Raw genomic sequence first — 19,413 nt, 5'->3', positions numbered from 1 at the left:
TGTTATAACTAGAGAACCAAGACAGGATATTAAAAGAAAAGATAAATGTAAAATTAGTAAACAAAGTTTGACATTTTGAATCTGGTATCTGAGATGAACATAATCTCTAGAAAGCTGGTATAAAATGGTATATAGCATATACTTTTGTTTGCAGGAAGAAAATAACAGAAAGAAACTACATGGAGAATATGGTGCCAAAGAATGATATCTTCCAAACATTTACATATTAGCTTGTGCAAAGTGATAGAGATTTCTGCATTGGGTTGTGTTGTATCTCAGGATGAGGAAATTTTCCTCTATTTTCTAAAGCTACAATCAGATCCACAAAGACACTAATACTGTAAATAGTAATTATCTGGCAAATAGCACAATGAGTCAATATTTTACATCATTCATTGACTTTGGGGTCAAGTGTGCTGAGCACGCAAATAAAAAGTACTTTTTTTTCTTGACTGTTACCAACAATGGTTGTTCAGCAAACCAGGCTGGATTCTGACACTTCATCACAACCCTCTTGGATCCCAAGGCTTTTCCAGTTGCTCCTGTGTAAATCCACTCCTTCAGAGAGGCCTGCATAGAGATATCGTTTCAACAGAAAAACAAGAGGAAGCTCTTGTATTATTTGCTAATTCTGCAATACAGAAATCAGATTGCCACTATGTAAAATGATGTTTGGGTTTCTTTCTGAGCCAATTTGCTCTTGTCAGCTGAAAGAAGCTGGGTGTACATTCCTGAGACCAGAAGGGTAAGTGCCATCCATATCACCCAGCCCACAATTACAGAAGGCAATTCTGAAGACAATCTTTGCAATACAAGAGAAAGGGAAAGCAAAAGACCATAATTCTACAGCCTTTCTTATAATCCTCTAGTCTCCCAGTACTGACATGAAGAGCCTGGCAACGTGAGATCTGTAATCACTGAGAAACAGAAGCAGAATATTCTCCAATACATTAAGACAAAAAGAATTATTCAGAAAACTTTAGGCCATTAGTGTTAGCCAGAATTCTTTTGCAAAAATATTCCTAGAAATAATGGTATGGGACAAGATTACAAGACACTTAGAAATGGGTGATTGAGTTAGGGGCAGACAGCACTGATTCACTAAAGGTAAATTACATTTGACAAACTACCTCAGATCTGATTATTTTAATGTTCTGTTGTTGATGGAATGAATTCGTGTCTGCAATTTGTCTGATTGTCAAAACTATATTTGATATTTTTCAAGAAGGAGACCTAGTTTACAAAGGGGAAATTTCAGGCAGTTATTCAAACAGAGTGAAAATTATCTCAGGAAAATGAAAGAGCATGTCAATTAACAGTAACACTTCAGGTGGAAAAACGTATACAATCAGCAGTCAATAAGCACCACTTTACTTGACCTATTACACAAATTGCACTGAAATCAATGTCAAGAATGCCTAGATTTAGTGGTAAAACATATTAGGACTAACAAAATTACATTGGGTTGCTGGGGAAATGGATAGTGAAGCTGCATCAACACAGTTTATCTCTGGAAATTGAAACCGTTCCTGTGCTTTTTCATACTATGAAGTCCTCATTCCTACTCCCAGGGTTTTTTTGCATCCATTCATTCTTTAAGGCAGCAAATCCTTTTCAGAAACTGTGAATACTATGTTGTTGGTTTTTTAAAGGGCTGGATGATGCTTTTTTTCCAACAGATCCCAAAGCCTGGATTTAGCTTCAGTGATCTGCAGGGATTCATACCTGAGAGCATGAATCAATGTGCTACAGCTGTTCCCTAGAGAAGCAGACTTCTAGCCTAGGTTGTTGTTTCATCTCTGTCTTTGTCTTGTGACAAAAACACATCACATGCTCATCTTACAGACTTCTTTGATTAGATGCAATTCTTTCAGTCAAGCAAGGAAAAAAGTTTTGCCATACATTCCTTAGATTTAACTTCTAATAAAACAATTATCCCAATACAACCCTAAAATTCTTCAGGGAGCACTCAGACTCGGCTCTCAGATTGTTTCACAATAAATTGACATTTACTTTAATCCCTTCTTAACTTCATAACCAAGACACAGGAAGACACCTTTGCCTTTTCTTTCAGCTTCGATGGACTTACACTTTGGGAGTGTACTTGGTAGGTTCGATTGAAAATCTCTACCAACACTTCTCCATGAAAAAGGCAACTTAAGTGGTACTTAAAAAAGAGATATGGGAGAGAGTATGTGCATGTTCAGGTCCACAGCAGTGTGAGAAGGTATCAGCCAGAATGATGATAGTTCCAGCAGCCACCCCATGCCCAGCAGTGCGTCTGCCACTTGCCTTGCACTGAGAACACGCAGGCAAGTGAGTTTCAAAGCCTTCATTTAGGGTGTGGATGTGGCTGCAGGGAAACCAGCTTTGCCAGGTTAATGCTCTGCAAGCTGGTACCCAGTGCAGGCAGCCTGCCAGCACAAGGAGGAGTCAGACTGCAAGTGCAGTAACTCAGATTTGCTGAAGTTGTCATGGAACTGTGCTGGGAATGGCCCCATGAAAGGTAGCTAGTGTCTACACTTAGCAGTGACAGTAGATATTCAGCGAGTCACTTGTGGTGGGATTCTGCATCCTTCCTCAGTCCTTTCTGACCTCAAATAGGTGCTGCCTCTTCCTCTATGCCTCAGCTCTCCCTGCTGTATTGTCAGTTTGCTTTAAGTGCTAGGGATCACCCGCTCCAAAACCATTGCCACAACAGAGTGGCTCACTGCCACTGTGTCCAATTTCAGCCACAAAGCAGCAATAGGCTACAAATAATTTAACTGTTTATATGTCAGTGTGGTTTTTTAAATTGAAGGTTGATACAGCATGCTAGGTTGATAGAAAGATATATCCTTGCTGTAAAATGTCAAATAGCCACCAAAGGGAGATGCAAGAGTTTCATGCCTCATTGAAGCAAAGGCTTGTTTACTAACCAGCTAAGTATACAAGGTAACTTCTGGGTAGAGAAAGCAGCTTTATAAAGCTTTAAATAAAGCTTCAACTTATTCTCCTGGGTTGTATGTTCTGCCAGTTTCAAGGAAAAGATGAAATCCATCTAGAGCTCTGAGAAGTTTTGAATGATGAGAATGACTCTAGCATGTAAGGCTGTACCCTGTGAGACAGGAACACCCACATCTAAAACCTTCACAGCCACCTTATCCAGAGAGAAGCAGGAAGCTAATTGAAGATGAGAATAGGTACATATTTGCAGAGCAAACAGAGAAAAATGTAGATTTTCTTTTATTCTTAGTTACTATTTCTTCTGTGTTCTTCTATGTATTCATTTTCTTATATTCTGAATGAGTGTTCATACTTGCAGACTCAACCTAACTGCAGACAGGAAAATCCTAGAGCAGCTAGGCACAAGTACTCTTCATTAAATGGGGACTGATACTACAACCAGAACTCTGGGATACCTTAACCAGTGTTCCAGTACCCCACCACATCCTCACTGTATATAGAGTGTGAGGAAAAAGCTTCCATCTGTACTACATGGACCACATAGGAGCAGGAACACCAGAAGGAGTAGGAGTGGTTCTGCAGTAGCTGCTGGCAGCAATGGAAGTTCCCTGACATGCAGTAATGTAAAGGAGTAAAAGCTTGAACCTTGAAAATCATGGAGGGGCAGCACTCCAACATCCCAGGGGTAAGAGTCCTCAAGAAGTGGAATACTGAAATTCACATTCTGTCTCATTTAAAGCAGAGATTTGAAAGCTGCCACACCTTTCAGTACCATGCCCACATCAGGACCTACAGTATTCTGGGGTTGCTTCCTTCAGCACCTCTCAGGAAATTACTCCTTTTGGCATAATTTGCTCAAAATTTCTTTCAGAGCAAGGTTCTACTGTTAGATTAACACCTTAATGATTATTTCACCCTTTTTGTCTCCTTCAAAACTAATTATTCACAGTGTGTGAGACAATACAGAGAGAAACTGAGACAGGCTTAGCCAAGGATAATTTGTAACCTGGTCATTCAGGCAGGGGTTCTTGGGAAATGAGGGAATTTTCTTATCATATTAGCAGGATACTTGAACCTGAGAGGACACAGAGCATCTGAATTACTTAAATGTAAATGGGGAGTTACTCCATTTCCCCTTGCTGAAATATCAAATGCCCTCACTAACTCTACCTATTGGGTTTTAATCAAAATAAACCAAAGGAAATAAACTTTTGGTTTTTTTTCAACCTAGAATGTTTCCTTTCCTTATATCCTAAATTCAGAAAATCTTAGATTAGCCTGGGACAAATTTGAAGAATTCTTAGTATTTGTTTCTAACTCAAACCTGTCTTGCTCATCACTGCTGTACCCAGTGGCAGTAAAGCCAGATTACAAACTAATGTTCAAATCTTTTCCAGCATAATCTTTCACTCCAGCCTCTTCCACAGCTTGCTTACTTGTAAATAATTGCAGTTGATGTAACACACTACTGCAGCTGACTCACTAATGCTGCAGACCAGACACTTTAATCTCAGAAACACCATCATTAGATACTACTCTTAAATTTCTCAAGGGAGCAGGACAAAAAATTCCTAGCATGGTAAATAATTGCCAGTGGCAAAGCCTCCTAAAATGGAAGGGGAATTTGACTCACTGTCACTAGGAGACAGTAGAGGAATCAGAACAGCACAATAGGTCCCCTCATTCCTACCAGCCATTGTTTAACTGACAGGGATCAGTATCAGCAATATTGACTCCCAGTAAATTTCTATTTTTCTGCTGTGAATCTATCCTAACTGTTTTCTGCTTCAAGCCTTCACTCTTCCTGGGAGACACCAATACTTGGAAACTTTGGCATAAGTCTCTCCAGGAAAAAAGAAAAAAAAAAAAAAAAGGCAGTTTGTCCTCATCTTTTGTCTTCAGGCATTAGAGAAAACTCAGCTTTAAAAATAAAGCTTAAATGAATTATCAAATTTCTGTATTTCTTTTAGGAAAAAACAAAACACAACAAACCAAACCAAACCCACACAATTTATGTCATGAGATACCTTCTTCTGGGAGACCAGGATCTAACACTGAAGTCTATGCTCTATGACTGTAGAACTCTATTGTGCAGTAAAACTGCAACCAGACTCACCCCTGAGATTCATGTGGAACAGAGACTGAGTTTTCTATAAATTAGCTCAATAACTTCCTTTTGCTCTCAAAATAATAATTTGATTTGGCTGCTTGTTATATTAATTTTCTGATTGAGTCATTTGAACTTATTGAGTTATTGATTCCAATTTAATTGTAACATTAACTGGATGTTTACATTGTTTAAATAGAATTAGCTCAAAGAAAGTTCAGCATATTTGCATAATAAAAAGCTTACTGGAGATGTCTCTTTTTCCTCATCTTTTCATATGAAAAATGGCTATTTTATCAACTTCCTATAGCATCACAAAGTTTAAAAGCAGAAAGAACCTCAGTTAAAAATACTGTAAATGACACTTTTTGCTTTCTAGGTGCTATTTAGCTTTGTTACACTGCCAAAATCCTCATGTTGGCTCCATCACACTTTTCTGTTCTTAAACAAAAGAGCTCTGAATGCTGGGGAAACATTTAACTTAGAAACATTAACACTCTGAGATATTTTTCTCTGTTTATTTCTTTCACACTGAATCATTGATAATTTTATTTTTTAATTTAAGATTTGCTATAAAGTGGGAATGAGGAGTGGGAGGGGCACATGCATTTTTGCCATAATTTTATCCATGCTTTCACTATTAGACTTGGGAAGACTCGGAGCAACCCAAGACCTCCAGGTAAGCGACATGACTGAGCAAACCCACAGGTTAGAGACAAAACTATTTCTGGTTTATATGAGAAGTGTATTTTTTCAGTTAGGTCAGTGGATGGGAAGAGCAAACTCAGAAGGAATGAATTGCCTAGACTGACATGAGCCCATTGCCAGATTTACTTTGTATTCCACTTGTTTTGTCTAAACAACACAGCCATGATCTCTGGAGGTCCCTTCCAACTTCTAATGCACTGCCATACTATGACATCCCAGATGAGCAACATACTAAAGGCAGAGATATTCAAGAGGGCTCAGAGCCAGATACATGCATGAAAATACCTTATCTATAAAAGCATAAAAGAACTTCACTTGACTCACATGACTCTTTGTATCCAGCATGCTACAGCAGTCTTTTGATTCTAATATGAAACTATAGTAAGGATCATTGCACTAATGCATGAGGATTTGTGATAATGCTGCAGAAATTTTACTGTCAAAACTGAACTGCAGTGTAATGACTTTTGTTATCATGGTTTCTAATAACTATTCAGCATGAATTGACCCTACATATGTTTTACTGCAATAATATGTCAGTTATCCAGAAGTAAAAAAGAAAAAGAGAAACTGAGATCAATAGGCCCCCTTCCCCTCAAACTCTTACCCACCTGAAGACAGCAGATCCTGAATACCAGAATGAATATTTTAATGACATTTTTATACCACAACAAGTTGCCTGGAGACTGTTTTTAAATAAAGTTATATGAATGAAAACAATTCTCAATACTTTTGTGTGACTCTGCCACTTGCTCTGTTAAAAGCAGATTGAAGTAAAGAGACTTTTGACTTGAAATGCTGTCTCATATCTCTACATTTGGGAATTCACTCACACTGAAATTAGAGAACAAAACCCCATTTCTACAGTACAACCATTAGCACAGTATATTGGAAATATCAAATTTTGCTCCTGGAATGGATATTCTGAAATTATTCAATACAAAAAGAAAGATAAGGCAAATAATTAGATTTAGTTTTAAGGCATAATCATATTCCTGATGTTAATGTGCTAATTCATTGAGATATCCAGAAGAAACTGCTGCTATATAGTGGCAGGGCAAAAAAAACATAAGCAAGGTTTTGTACCTGAATGTCTACCACATAAAGACCAACTCATAAATCTTTTACAGACAAGATTTTGCCTCACCAAAACACAACCTATAAAACCTAATAATTTATTTATATTATAATAAAAATCAAAATCTAACTGCCCCCAGAAGCCAATGTTTAGGGAAAATATCAGGTACAGAATAGAATGTACTCAAAGACAGCATGTTTAAGGCCAGGCTGGATGAGGCTCTAGCCAGCCTGACCTAGTGTGAGGTGTCCCTGCCCATGTCAGAGGGGTTGGAACTAGATCACAGAATCAACAAGGTTGGAAAAGACCTCAAGGATCATTAAAGTCCAACCTGATGATCCTTGTGGTCCCTTCCAAGCCTGACTGATGCTATGATAGTGTCAAGATCCACCACAGTTTATTCCAATGTCATCTAGAAAAGATGGAAAGGTGATTCATGTGAGAATGAAGCTAGCACATCCAACATGGCAGTACTGATCAGTGGAAGATACAGAGAAGGGAAAACAGATTATAGAATGGGCACACAGCCTCTGCTCAGCACTCCCTTCCACTCAGGAGGTTCACCTGCCTCATGCAAAGAAGCTTACAAAGTCATGACAAAACACTTCATGTTTCCAAAGCATTATTTCACCTATCATCAAGAGGATCCTTTTCAGGGACTGAACAAACCTACTTCATTAGTTGGAGAAGTTACTAGATACAGTTGAAAATAAGCAAAGAAAACTAAAAGAAAAAAAAAAAACTACAAAAAAAAAAAAAAAAAAAAAAAAAAAAACCAAACCCAAACAAAAAAACAACCCAAACATGCAACCAAACAAAACCCCCCACCACAACAACAAAGCCACAAAAACTCCCCAAACCTAAATCAAGCAAACATAAACCAACCAAACAAAACCCAAAAAAATCAGACAACCCAATTTGCCTTTTCAATTAGTATTTCCAAAAACTGGGGTTTAATTTTGAGTACTTGCATGTATATATAGAGAGAGAAGAAAGTTCTCAGGACTTAGGGAAGGATGAACATACTTTCTTCTTCCTGAATGCTTATGTCATTGTAATGCATATATAAAGTATAGCACCTAGAAAAATCATTACTTTTACACTCCTCCAGAATAGATTTTCTGCTGCAGTTGTAATTGTCTTATGAGAGAAGAAAGTACAGCTTCTTTATGTAGGAGCTGTAGATAATCAACACCTTTTTTGGGTAGTTCCTAAATACTTTTTTTATTGTTTTAATAGCTGGACTAGTGAATAGCTCTACAACAGAGTTATCAAAAATGAAAATTAGATTATCTCTGTAATCCTCAATTTGATACTGTGGACAGAATTTCTCCTCTTGATACACATACCACTGCTGGGTGGCACAGAGGATTGTCCAAGACTCCAAACATTGGCATCACTGATTCCTACCACAAGCAAGGTGCATGCCTTGTAATGCTGATTATAACCTCTTATGGAATAGCAACATATTCATAACCATTTTCTTCATAAACAAGGTTTTAAAAAGCCAAACAAATTATTAGAGAGCACTGCTGATGAAACTAGATCCTGTTGGTATTGCACTGCTATTTTGTGATATTTTACTATGTTTATTTTATTGTATTCAGATTGAGAAGGAAGAAAGCACTAATATATGCCAACTCATTTGCAATTTTCTTTACTTCCAGACTACATCACTGAGATACGTGATAATATCATCCTTACTGTGTCCAGAAGAGATAAAGTGTTGTGGTGGGTTGAAAATTCCCCCCCCCCCCCCACAAACATTACACTTCACCAGATTAGCTCAGTTTGGAAGCAAATGGAGCTGTATTTACAAGCCAAACTACAATCTACAATGAAATGCAATGAATATCTACAAATATACAGTACTGACAATATTCACAGGTATTTAGAATTAATACAACAGCACAAGGACCCCTTTTCCCTAGCCAAAAGACCTGGGAAAGCTGCTTCCCCACCTCCCCTCCCTGTACAAGAGGGGGAAAAAAAAGCAGAGAAGGTTTAATATCAGACAAAACAAATGCAGCAAAGGTCAGCCAAGCCTGTTAGAATCACCCCAGTGAAAAAACAAGAAGAGAAGAACAGAACTGGAGACTGTTTTGAGAACCAAATCTTATGGGAGATATCCCTCCAATAGAATTGTTTAGAATAATCATTATTTTTCTTTTTACCCCCAATAGTGATTTATTTACATTTTTACTACTTTCTGCTTTAAATCTGTGAAAAATTTTAAAGGCATAGCCTTTAAAACTACCACAAGTGTTGAGTGGGAAATCTCTTTCACAAAGAGTTTTCACCAAGAACTATAAAACTCTGAGAATGTAGAAGACAGATATTCTTACATCCAAAGAAATAAATGCTTCAGGTGATAACCTAACATAGCAATACCTTTCTGTAGAGAGGCCTGAAGAGACTATGCCCTAACTATGCACAGGAAAAAATACTTCAAATTCCTTCTCTCACCCAGTCCTTCTAAGAAAAAGATTTCACTACTCATAATATTGCCTCTGCTCTCATATCAATACAACAGAATTGACGCTCCATGAAGAAGGGTAAACAATCATTTCTTCTAGTTCTTTATGGTTTAAATCTCCAACTTGGGTCTCTAAATATGGTTGTTCCAAAGAATAAATAACTTAAACCAGCTTTGCTCTTGAAGTATAGAAGAGCTATGCAGTCAACAGGAATATTTGGAAAGAGATTATCTGTCAGGAACAAGCTGAAAACATTGAATTTCACAATTAGAGATTAACTGAAGTGGCACATGAGGAAGGGAGCAATGGCTGAAGATGGAGGTATAAGACAAAATGGATTGATAAAAGTACCAGCAAATACTCTGAAATTCACATCTAATTGATTTATTTGAAGACTTCTACACTGCACTTCTAGAAACTGGACTCAAATATCAAGATATCAGGTCCTATTTCCTGCATAAACAACAGGAGTTGGTAAAGATTCTTCCCTGAAATTGCTGATGTGAACTTCAGGTCTGTGAGGACGATGACTTAAATGCAGATTAATTTTCAGCAATATAGACATGAAAGGCAAGCAGGCAATAACCTGACTAAAATATCTGAACAATATTTTTAATTGACTGCAGTTGTGTCACTGAGAGGCTTTTACTTTGAGAGGTATACATAAACCCAAAGAAAATGAAATACAAAATACTTTTCCTTCTGTGAATTGGCATTACCTTTCCATAAGTGTTACAGTAGCACTTGGCTCAGGTTCCACAGGTTCCATAAATTAAAAACAATAAAAAAAATCCCAAGCTCTCTTTTTAAATGCAACTAATTAGTCAATAAAACATGACACCTGGCCACTAGACCTCCACCATGGAGGTTCATAAAAGTAGAATTAACCTTTTTCTCATTTTCATTTGAGTGTTTTCTAAATTAAAGGCTTACAGAGTGTGACTGTAGATGTCATAAAACTCACAATTACAGACAAAAGTGGTTTATGGAGAAGTTTCAGGTAATGATAAGGTACATTTTAATTACTGCATAATATACTTACAAAAATAAATACATTTCAGGTGAAAAAGTGGAATAAATGAATAATGAATTTTGAATACCTTACATGAACTGCTCTGTAAAAATTAAAGAAAACACAGAAAGCAAGCAAGCAAAAAAAAAAAAAAAAACAAAACACATGTGAAACAGCCGAGAGGAAAATAAGAACTCAGGTGATAAGAATCACTAGCAAGTATTCTATTGTTATTAAGTAGATGCATTGATCAAATTAATTTTAGAGATTATATAAAGGAATTGAATGAGTGATATCAGCACTTGACCTGTTGATGATCTCTAAAGGCAGCTTCTGCCCTGATTCTGTTGTCACAGAGTTGCAGGAGATCTTCTTTACTCTCTAAGAAGGAGCTCTGAGAGATTTTATATTCTTGAGCTAACCACAGATTTTCTTCAATTATTTGCTCCAGAGCAGCCTAAAGAGAAAAGTGATAACACTTACTGCAAAATGCCTTTCTAAAATGGGAAATCATAGGTCACTTCTAGAGTTTCCCTGATTCATTCACTTATCAACATCTGCAAAACATAGATGACAAGATCGTGGTCTCAGTGAAACAAATGGAAACACTGCAAATTAATTTTGAGTGGAGAGGATTTTGCTGAATATATTTATAATAAAGTAAATGTTATTAATAAATTACTTGTACAGAAAATAACATTGTAAATAGTTACAGTAGAAAGCACTTAAAAACACCCACAACATCCTCTACCTTAGCACCTAAGGTAGATTTCTGCATAGAAATGATCATCAGTGCCAGAGAATATAATAAATTCTTCATCCACATCTTTCTTCTCCAAATTATTTGGAAAACTGACACAGAAAAATGCACTGTGAGCATATAGGAATTTAGATTAATTTTCCCAGGTTCCTGCCACCGTTGATATGTGAACCCTAAGAGAGTCAAACTCCACTGCTGCTACCCAAGCTCCCTGTGAAAAGCCAACATAAATACACACTGGGAATGTTTGTGACCCAGCAAACTTCTTGGCTATATTTCATAGCTACAAGTTTGCCCACAAGCCAGGAGAGCTAGAGAACTTTGGAAGAATTCAAACCTTGCTTTAGTATCTCCTGTGGCTCTAAAGGAAGAAAAGAAAAAAAAAAAAAAACGACTTGTGAATTAGTGGACTAATAAAGTCTAAGTTCTTCTGGGGTCACAGTGCATAATGTTGAAGAATCCATATGTTTTCTGACTCTGTTCCCAAGTGGGTAATTTAGAGTCTCACCTTTAGAAGACAAAACTGTCCAAGGGAAATAGCAGCATGCCTGAACAGGTTCCTAGTCATCCCTTGAAGCCACTTAAATTTTGGGACTTCCCAAGACAGTTAGCACATTAACAATGATTTTACTCCTTTTTCCTATGCAATGTCTTAATCAAGATATATCCACTTTTGAATCTGTATTTTATGTACTTTCTCAAAACTTTGGCTAGAAGCTGCCCATGGTTATGCAACTAAATGTAAAAATTATTCCTGTACAGAACTATCACTCTCTACATCACTAAAATATTAAAATGCTAGGTGCCTTTCAGATACCTTAAAATAATAAAAAGAAATGGGGAATTTAGTAAAGATGTGATTACTCCTTTATCAATCTTTGAGTAGAGGTAAAACCTGGTTTGGAGGCTGATACTTTGATGTCAATATGTTGATATTCAATACCTGCAAACAAGTAATGCTTTCAACATCACAGTTCTACATATGGAAGGAATATGGGAAAATGAAGCTCAGTGTAGTCCTGTGTACCAGTATAGATACCTACAAGATGAGTGAAGTTCCACTATTGTGTGTAAGCTAAAAATCACAGAATTAACCAGGTTGGAAAAGACCTGCAAGATCATCCAGTCCTACCTATCACCCAACACCATCTAATCAACTAACCCATGGCACTAAGTGCCTCATCCAGTCTCATTTTAAACACTTCCAGGGACAGTGACTCCACCACCTCTCTGGGCAGCACATTCCAATGGCCAGTCACTCCTTCTATGAAGAATTTCTTCCTCACCTCCAGCCAAAACCTCCCCTGGTGCAGCTTGAGACTGTGTCCTCTCGTTCTGTCCCTGGTTGCCTGGGAGAAGAGACCAACCCCCTCCTGGCTACAACCTCCCTTCATGGTCCAGACGTTTTGAAACACAAAAACATCCCAAAGAAAGGACAGTAACCTTCTCCAGGTATTAGAAGACTCAGTGGCTATGTCTGTATGACCCACACACACGAGCTGCCCAGATCCCAAAATTGCTTCATCATGTGCCTTATGTCAGCTGAGACAGATCAAGTGAAACGGTTCTTTCTCTCCGATCCACTCCTCTGAAAGATGAGCTGAGGCAAAGGAAGAGCACACATCCTTTAAACACCTGGCTGTCATTCCCTGGTGTTTCTACAGAGGGTTTCCCAGAATGTAGGCAGGAAGAGAAGTCTGTAAGACCTTTCTCTGTTTATAGAAGAGAGTGATGGTCAAACTGTGACCAAACTTGGCATGCTAGAATACACAACACACCACCTTCTCCTCTTCTAGGAAACAAATAAGTTTGGATGCTTCAAACGGTCTGGAAATGACATCCAAAAGTATAGGAAGACATTTTCTCCTTTTTAACATTCATATGAAGTTACTTTCTTCAGAATAATTCAGGGGAATTTCTTGAACGCTCTTATCTGAAATGAAACTTGTGTCACAGAGTAGAGAAACCAAGTGAAACTAGGAAAGGCCATATTAAAAACAAATGAAAGAAGATATTTCTTTGTACTATGAGCAGTTAAGGTACATGGATTCTCATGAATATCAAGAACTTAAAGATTTAAAAGGGACATAGAATTTCTAGCGGGGAAATATCCACTGGGGTTTATTAAATACAAAAATATTGTGTCTCAAGAGATCAGAAAGCTGGGAGGTATTACAACACACTTGCTGTGTTGCTAGGCTCTACCTGGACATCTGGTACCAGAAGTGGGGAAATTTCCACCTGATTCAGCACATAGACTTCTTTCACTCAGCACAGCATCTTAGGAGGTGTCTCTTTTCATCAAACAGCAACAGGTTTTTGAGTCTGCTGAATGTATTTGAATATGTGCAATTCCTGTCTACTGTAATACAAATTCATATTGAGATAAGATATGGAAGAAAGAAAAAAAATAAAGACACCAAAAGCCCTCCTCAAAATTAATCAACAAGTTGTTAGCACAGTGGCTGCTGAACTAGACTACAAAAAAGCAGATGCAGAGGTATCCAACTCAATGATGAATTACCAACACAACACCTCAAGCCATACAGAATTATTGTAATGACTAAACTGCAGTCCTCCTAGTCTGCAGAGATCACCACTAACCTAGATGTGACTCTTCACAGACACCCAAGGAAGACTTGGTGCCCACAGCAGAGAGAAAATACAAATGATGTTATTCTTCCATTAAGTATGCTACTAACAATTACTTTGTGTCTTTAAGTGATCCAAGAATTACTTTATAGCTCCATGTTTGCATGACAAAAGTTTTCAAAGAATTTTTGAGACAAATCTTAGGATCAATGATTTTGTCCACATAAGGATACAGCTATAAACATGACAGAAATCCCAGTGGTTTACAGGGTCAGTTGTCGTTTCAAACAGACACTCTGACAGCAGTGTTTTATTTGAAAGGTAAAAGCAATTGATTCTGACAATCAGGTGCATCAGCACAATAAACTAATTATTAAAGGATCTATATTAATTGGTTATACTACTTAAACTTGATGTTGGGAGGAACGAAATTGGTTTCCCCAGGCAGGAATGACTGTTTTCTTTTGTAGGCATAGAGAACGTTGTTCATTGCATGAATAGCAAAATAAAAAAATAACTTACCTTAGAACTACTGTGTTCAGGGGAATCTGCCCCTCCCACCCCATAGTGCTTCCCCACAGGAGTTTAGTAATGTGTTTTTTTTTTCCAGAGGTGTCTGCTACATGTCATAGGTGTCCCTTCCCAGGGCATAAATAGCATGGTGATATCAAGTGCCACAGTCAGGGCAAGTTAGAAAGTCCCTCAGCTCCTGAAATGTTACTAAAGCAAGCAGGACTTGTTTGGGTTTTTCCTCCTACCAACTGATGCAACTAATCCTTATTGTCAAATAATTTCAACTCCACAAGTCACAGAATCTACAACATCACTCGAGTTGCTACCCCACTGATCCTATCCCCTTTCTTGGGATATTCTGTTGATGCTGCCTCCAGCATTTGATGGTTGGTAATTTATGCACCAAGGATCTCACAGCTACTCAGTAAATCTCTAGGAGTGCAACCCTTTTAAGGTACACAGTGAAAGAGCTGAGCTCTGCTTGAACAAGTCTAACATGAGGCAGGGGATTTATGTTGTTGATATTATATAGTGATCTAACACAAACTTTGATATTCTTCCCCTGGATCTGCAGTCAAAGGAAAAAAATACACAAAACAACAATCAGAACCCCTGACAAAAACACCAAACCATAAAGCTGGAGTTACTGGATCTAACTCTTCATCTGACAGACAAAACAGTTTTTCTAGGGCTCAGCAGTGATTTGCTGGAGGCAAGTTGGATATGTCACTTAAGTCACAGTCCTTTTCTTCCTTGATATCATGGAAACCAACAGGCATCAACGCACTGAGCTGGAAGTACAAGCATGACGCCTTCAGGTAGTAGGGGTCACTGCCTCCACCAGTGGTGCCAGAAATACAGCTTCTGAAGGCATAAGAGCAAATTAGTGACTCCAAAGAAGTGAGGAATAATAAAAAAAAAAAAGTATTAAAGCAAGCAGAACAAGAGTGAAAGTTCAAAGACAAAAAGAAATTGGATAAATAACACTGCTGTTGCAGAAAATGTGAGTGACAATAGACTGTGAAAGAAAAAGGAAGATCAAACACATCTTGGGTTTGATGTTAACTGTGGAAAAGGGTAACTTCAAGAGATTTTTATTACAAGTTAATTGGAAACAAATGTTATGATATACAGTGCCAGTAAACCAGGGATTGATTGAAGAAGATCTCATCAGATCCACTGGTTCTGAATGCTAGTGGAAGAAAATATCAATAATTCAAAGACCAGAAAAGATGAAAAGCAAATTCCTCCAGAGCTATGTGGTCAGTGGCCAAATACATGTTTGTATTTCTTGTTTCCCCAGGGAAATATCACAACAGATGTTCAACTTTTTTTTTTTTTTTTAAATAAACATGTTTTAAGACCAATGTTTGTGTTTATTGAGAAAAATGTGGAAACAAGAAATAGAAAAATACTCAAAGCATGTTACATACTCTAAAACTTAAACACTGATGTTAGGTTCATTGTTGCAGACTTTTCCAGACAAAGTTGGTTTTTTTTTTAGGAAAAATAAAAGCTATTTCCTTGGCATAAAGTCAATCTACAAACATTACAGAATGCAATTTAGTGTTGAAGCTCAGGTTAAAGTTGCTATAAATATACAAAAGATACCCAAATTACATAGAATCATGAACTTCTCCAATGCCACATCCTCCTCTCTACCTTAAATGTGAAAGATTTGTCTGAAATGCAAAAAAGAAAAGACCATCAAATATTGCTACTGGCTTCTGCAAAACAGATTTAGACTGTTAAACTTGTACTTTTATTACTGCATCATTATTCTTTCTTCTGTAGTATCACAGTTTGATTATATACACACCAGCCAATATTTTTAGAGCATATCATGAGAAAGAACTTCACTTACAATGTTACTCTGGAAAACTGTGTGGGAATGTCCATTTATTGCATTATGACCAGGTATAGAGGTTATTAGATACACACCTTCCTTTTTGTCATTACAAAGACTAATATTTTTGCATTAGTGGCACTATGCAGAGTAGATGAAGCAAATAAATAATAAACCTCCTTATTCAGATGCTAATGCAAACCCAAATGTTCTCTCAATTGCACAGCTGTAAGAATTAAAGTGAGAAAGGTATCAAAAAAGTAAACAGTAATAATCAACACAATATCTATTACCTACACGACTTCAGTCCACAGTGCTTCTGAAGTGACAAAAAGGTGCAAATAAAGAGATTCATGGCATAATTCTGCTTATTTTTATTAAATTTATTGGAAATTTTAAAACATTTTGTTGCTTCATTAAATGAAATGTGGGAAATATACTGGATTTTACAGCATAACATTTTATTTTGACAAAACACTGTAGCCCATCATAAAAATCTTAGCATCCAGTTCTGGCTTGGCAAATCAAGTGATTTTTCATTTCCACACAGAGGGATCAGCTTACACAGTCTCACAGTATATCAGAGGTTGGAAGGGACCTCAAGAGATCAGCAGGTCTAACCCCCCCTGCCAGAGCAGCATCACTTAGGGTAGTCTACACAGGAATGCATCCAGGTGGGTTTGGAAAGTCTCCAGAGAAGGAGACTCCACAAATCCCCTGGGCAGCCTGTTCCAGTGCTCTGGCACCCTCACTGGAAAGAAGTTTCTCCTCATGTTGAGATGAAATCTTCTATGTTCAAGTTTGAACTCATTGTTCCTTGTCTTATCACTGTGAACCACCAAAAACAGCCTGGCCCCCTCCTCCTGACACCCACCCCTCAGATATTGATAGACATCGATCAGATCCCCTCTCAGTCTTCTCTTCTCCACACTAAACAGCCCCAGGGCTCTCAGTCTCTCTTCACAGGGGAGATGCTCAAGTGCCCTAAGCATCCTCATGGCTCTCTTTTAGATTCTCTCCAGCAGGTCTGTGTCTCTCTTGAGCTGGGGAGCCCAAACTGGACACAGGATTGCAGCTGTGGTCTCAGCAGGGCAGAGTAGAGAGGTAGCAGAACTTCCCCAGCCCTGCTGGACACATAGCTTTCAGACTTTGCATCCAGAAGTTCTTACAATTCTTGGAAAAATTAATACCGCTAACCCTTGATGGTACTCAACATTGATAGTTTGTTCTCAAGCAACATTCTAAAGGAAATTGTGTAGAAATATGTGTGGACTAATCTCAGCTGCACACTTTGGTCCAGGGACAAGCCCTTTGGCTTCCCAGACCGTGCCATAGTCACAATGCACATGGCTGACACCCAGTGGTCTGAAAGTTTTTTTGACCACTGCAGTTTTTCTAGTCATGCCCACTCTAACACCCATAGTAGACATCCAATGTCTAGATTTTTCTTTATGAAATTCCCCTAGGACCACCTGTATGGCTACAGCTTAATCCTCATCATTATTTCTCATGGAATTCTGAAATCCAGTAAGTGATGTTGGTGAACTGTTGACCTATTTCTCTTGATAATTTCTACAAATCTTCTAATTAAGGTTTGACTTACTTTTGTCTTTTAAAGCACTTACTGAACTATTGATAATAAATAAACTTCCTTAAATAATTCTTTTAATCTTTTCCAATGAAGAAAGTGTCACCTTCATCTCAAAAGGGAGCAGGAAACAAAAATCTTGTATTACCTTTTTTTTTTCTGGATTTTTTTAATAGCAGAGAATGCATCTGCACTCCTCTCTACTCCAATTAGAACAAAGTGTCTCAAAACTCTGAAAAAGGCAGTTTAGAATACCTTCACTGAGCAAAACTATAGATAATGAAAACAGAACAAAACTGGGTTTGGGTTTGTTTTGTTTTTTTAAATGGACGGTTTCAAAAGTACTTTTTGTGTCAGCTCTATCACCTTGCTCAATAAAAGCCTCATAAGTATCTTGCACCCTTAAACACTAAGGAAGTTAACTTTTCAACACAGAATATATTATGACTGTCACAGAACACAATGTCAGAACCTGAGTTATTCAGTTAGAACAGGTCTGCATTTTAGGATAAACTAATCCCTAAGCTCAGCTCTCTGTCAAGTCAGTGTTGTGATTGTCTGCACAATTATGTTTGCACCTCAACCTCTCTCTGCCATATCTCTTGCTACCTAGAAATCTGAGAGTCTACTTTATTGTCATTTCCCTGCCCTACAGAGAATGCCTATCAAAAATCCCTTGTTTATGAAAGAGAGATTAGGAGTTTTCCTTTCAGTTGTCCCCTTTAGAGTGAAATCCAAGATCTTTTTACGTGAACCTTCACTCTCCAAAGCCTACAAGATAAGACTTCTGATAGCCCAAACACATAAATGATAGGAATGATGCAAATCACAAATCAGATCAATCACACAGCAAGACATGTAGAGAGCCAAGAAACAAGACATGGCATGGCTGAGAATGAAATTAAAAAAAAAAGGCAACAGGTCTTGAGACATATTGCTGAATATTGGAGGCTCTGCCTGCCTTCAGTGGAAGGATTCTGAGGCCATTGTGGAGGAGTTAACCTCTAGAAGCAACTCACAGATAAAAATGAGACCGCCTAAAAGCATGTGCACATGCAGTGTAATGCCAAGCAATTGTAGCAAGGACTTCCCTCTTTGGTAACATCAAACCTAAACATGGTCAAGCTTCAATACAAGTAATCTTCCAAAACACTTTTTTTTTTTAATATGCTGTGGTCAATGACAAAAAAGAAAAAAAAAAAAGAAAAAAAAAAAGATAAGTATTTACTAGAGAAAAAAGAGCCAAGAAACGTTAACATCAAAGAACAAACACTAGGACACGGAAGGTAATAACAACTTCTGCTGGATGTTCACCATTTAAGTGCCACCATTTAAATGAAGCCACAAAGAACCCAAACTTCAAATCATAAATGGAATCATAAAATCTAGTGCAGCACTTGTGTAAAATGGAAATACAATAAGAGCCTATGCAAATGGAAACATTTTATGCAAACCATTACATGGGATTGTTAAAGAATTAATAGTGAGGCTTCTTTATCAAAAACTCATTCTAAAAACCTAGTTAGGCTCAGAAAAGAAAGATACTTCTCCACAGAATGGTAAAAGTTATGTCCACTGGAACTTTTCAAATGAGAATATTTTGCAGTAACTCCTACAAAGAAACAAGGCAAACTATGGTAAATATTTTAAACCGAGTGTAGCTATTTTTCCTCATTAGAATTTCACAGAATCCTACCAGCTCATCTGACATTTCCTGCAAAAACCAGGAAATGTGGTTATTTAGTATATATTCTAAGCAAGGAACTTAACATGCATGCAGACACCC

General features: G+C 37.6%; 1 protein-coding gene across 1 annotated transcript in view; it reads right to left on the bottom strand.

Annotated features, from left to right (window-relative positions):
* Window positions 1-19,413, bottom strand: part of CCDC178 (coiled-coil domain containing 178) — a 114,485-nt gene that overhangs the window by 32,016 nt on the left and 63,056 nt on the right. Inside the window, 1 exon segment of the mRNA XM_054394780.1 lies at window positions 10,636-10,773. Within this exon segment, the coding sequence (XP_054250755.1) occupies window positions 10,636-10,773 (138 nt within the window).

This window comes from Indicator indicator, chromosome 31, assembly GCF_027791375.1.
Source record: "Indicator indicator isolate 239-I01 chromosome 31, UM_Iind_1.1, whole genome shotgun sequence".
NCBI lineage: Eukaryota > Metazoa > Chordata > Aves > Piciformes > Indicatoridae > Indicator > Indicator indicator.
This window is presented reverse-complemented; position numbering and strand designations above follow the sequence as displayed.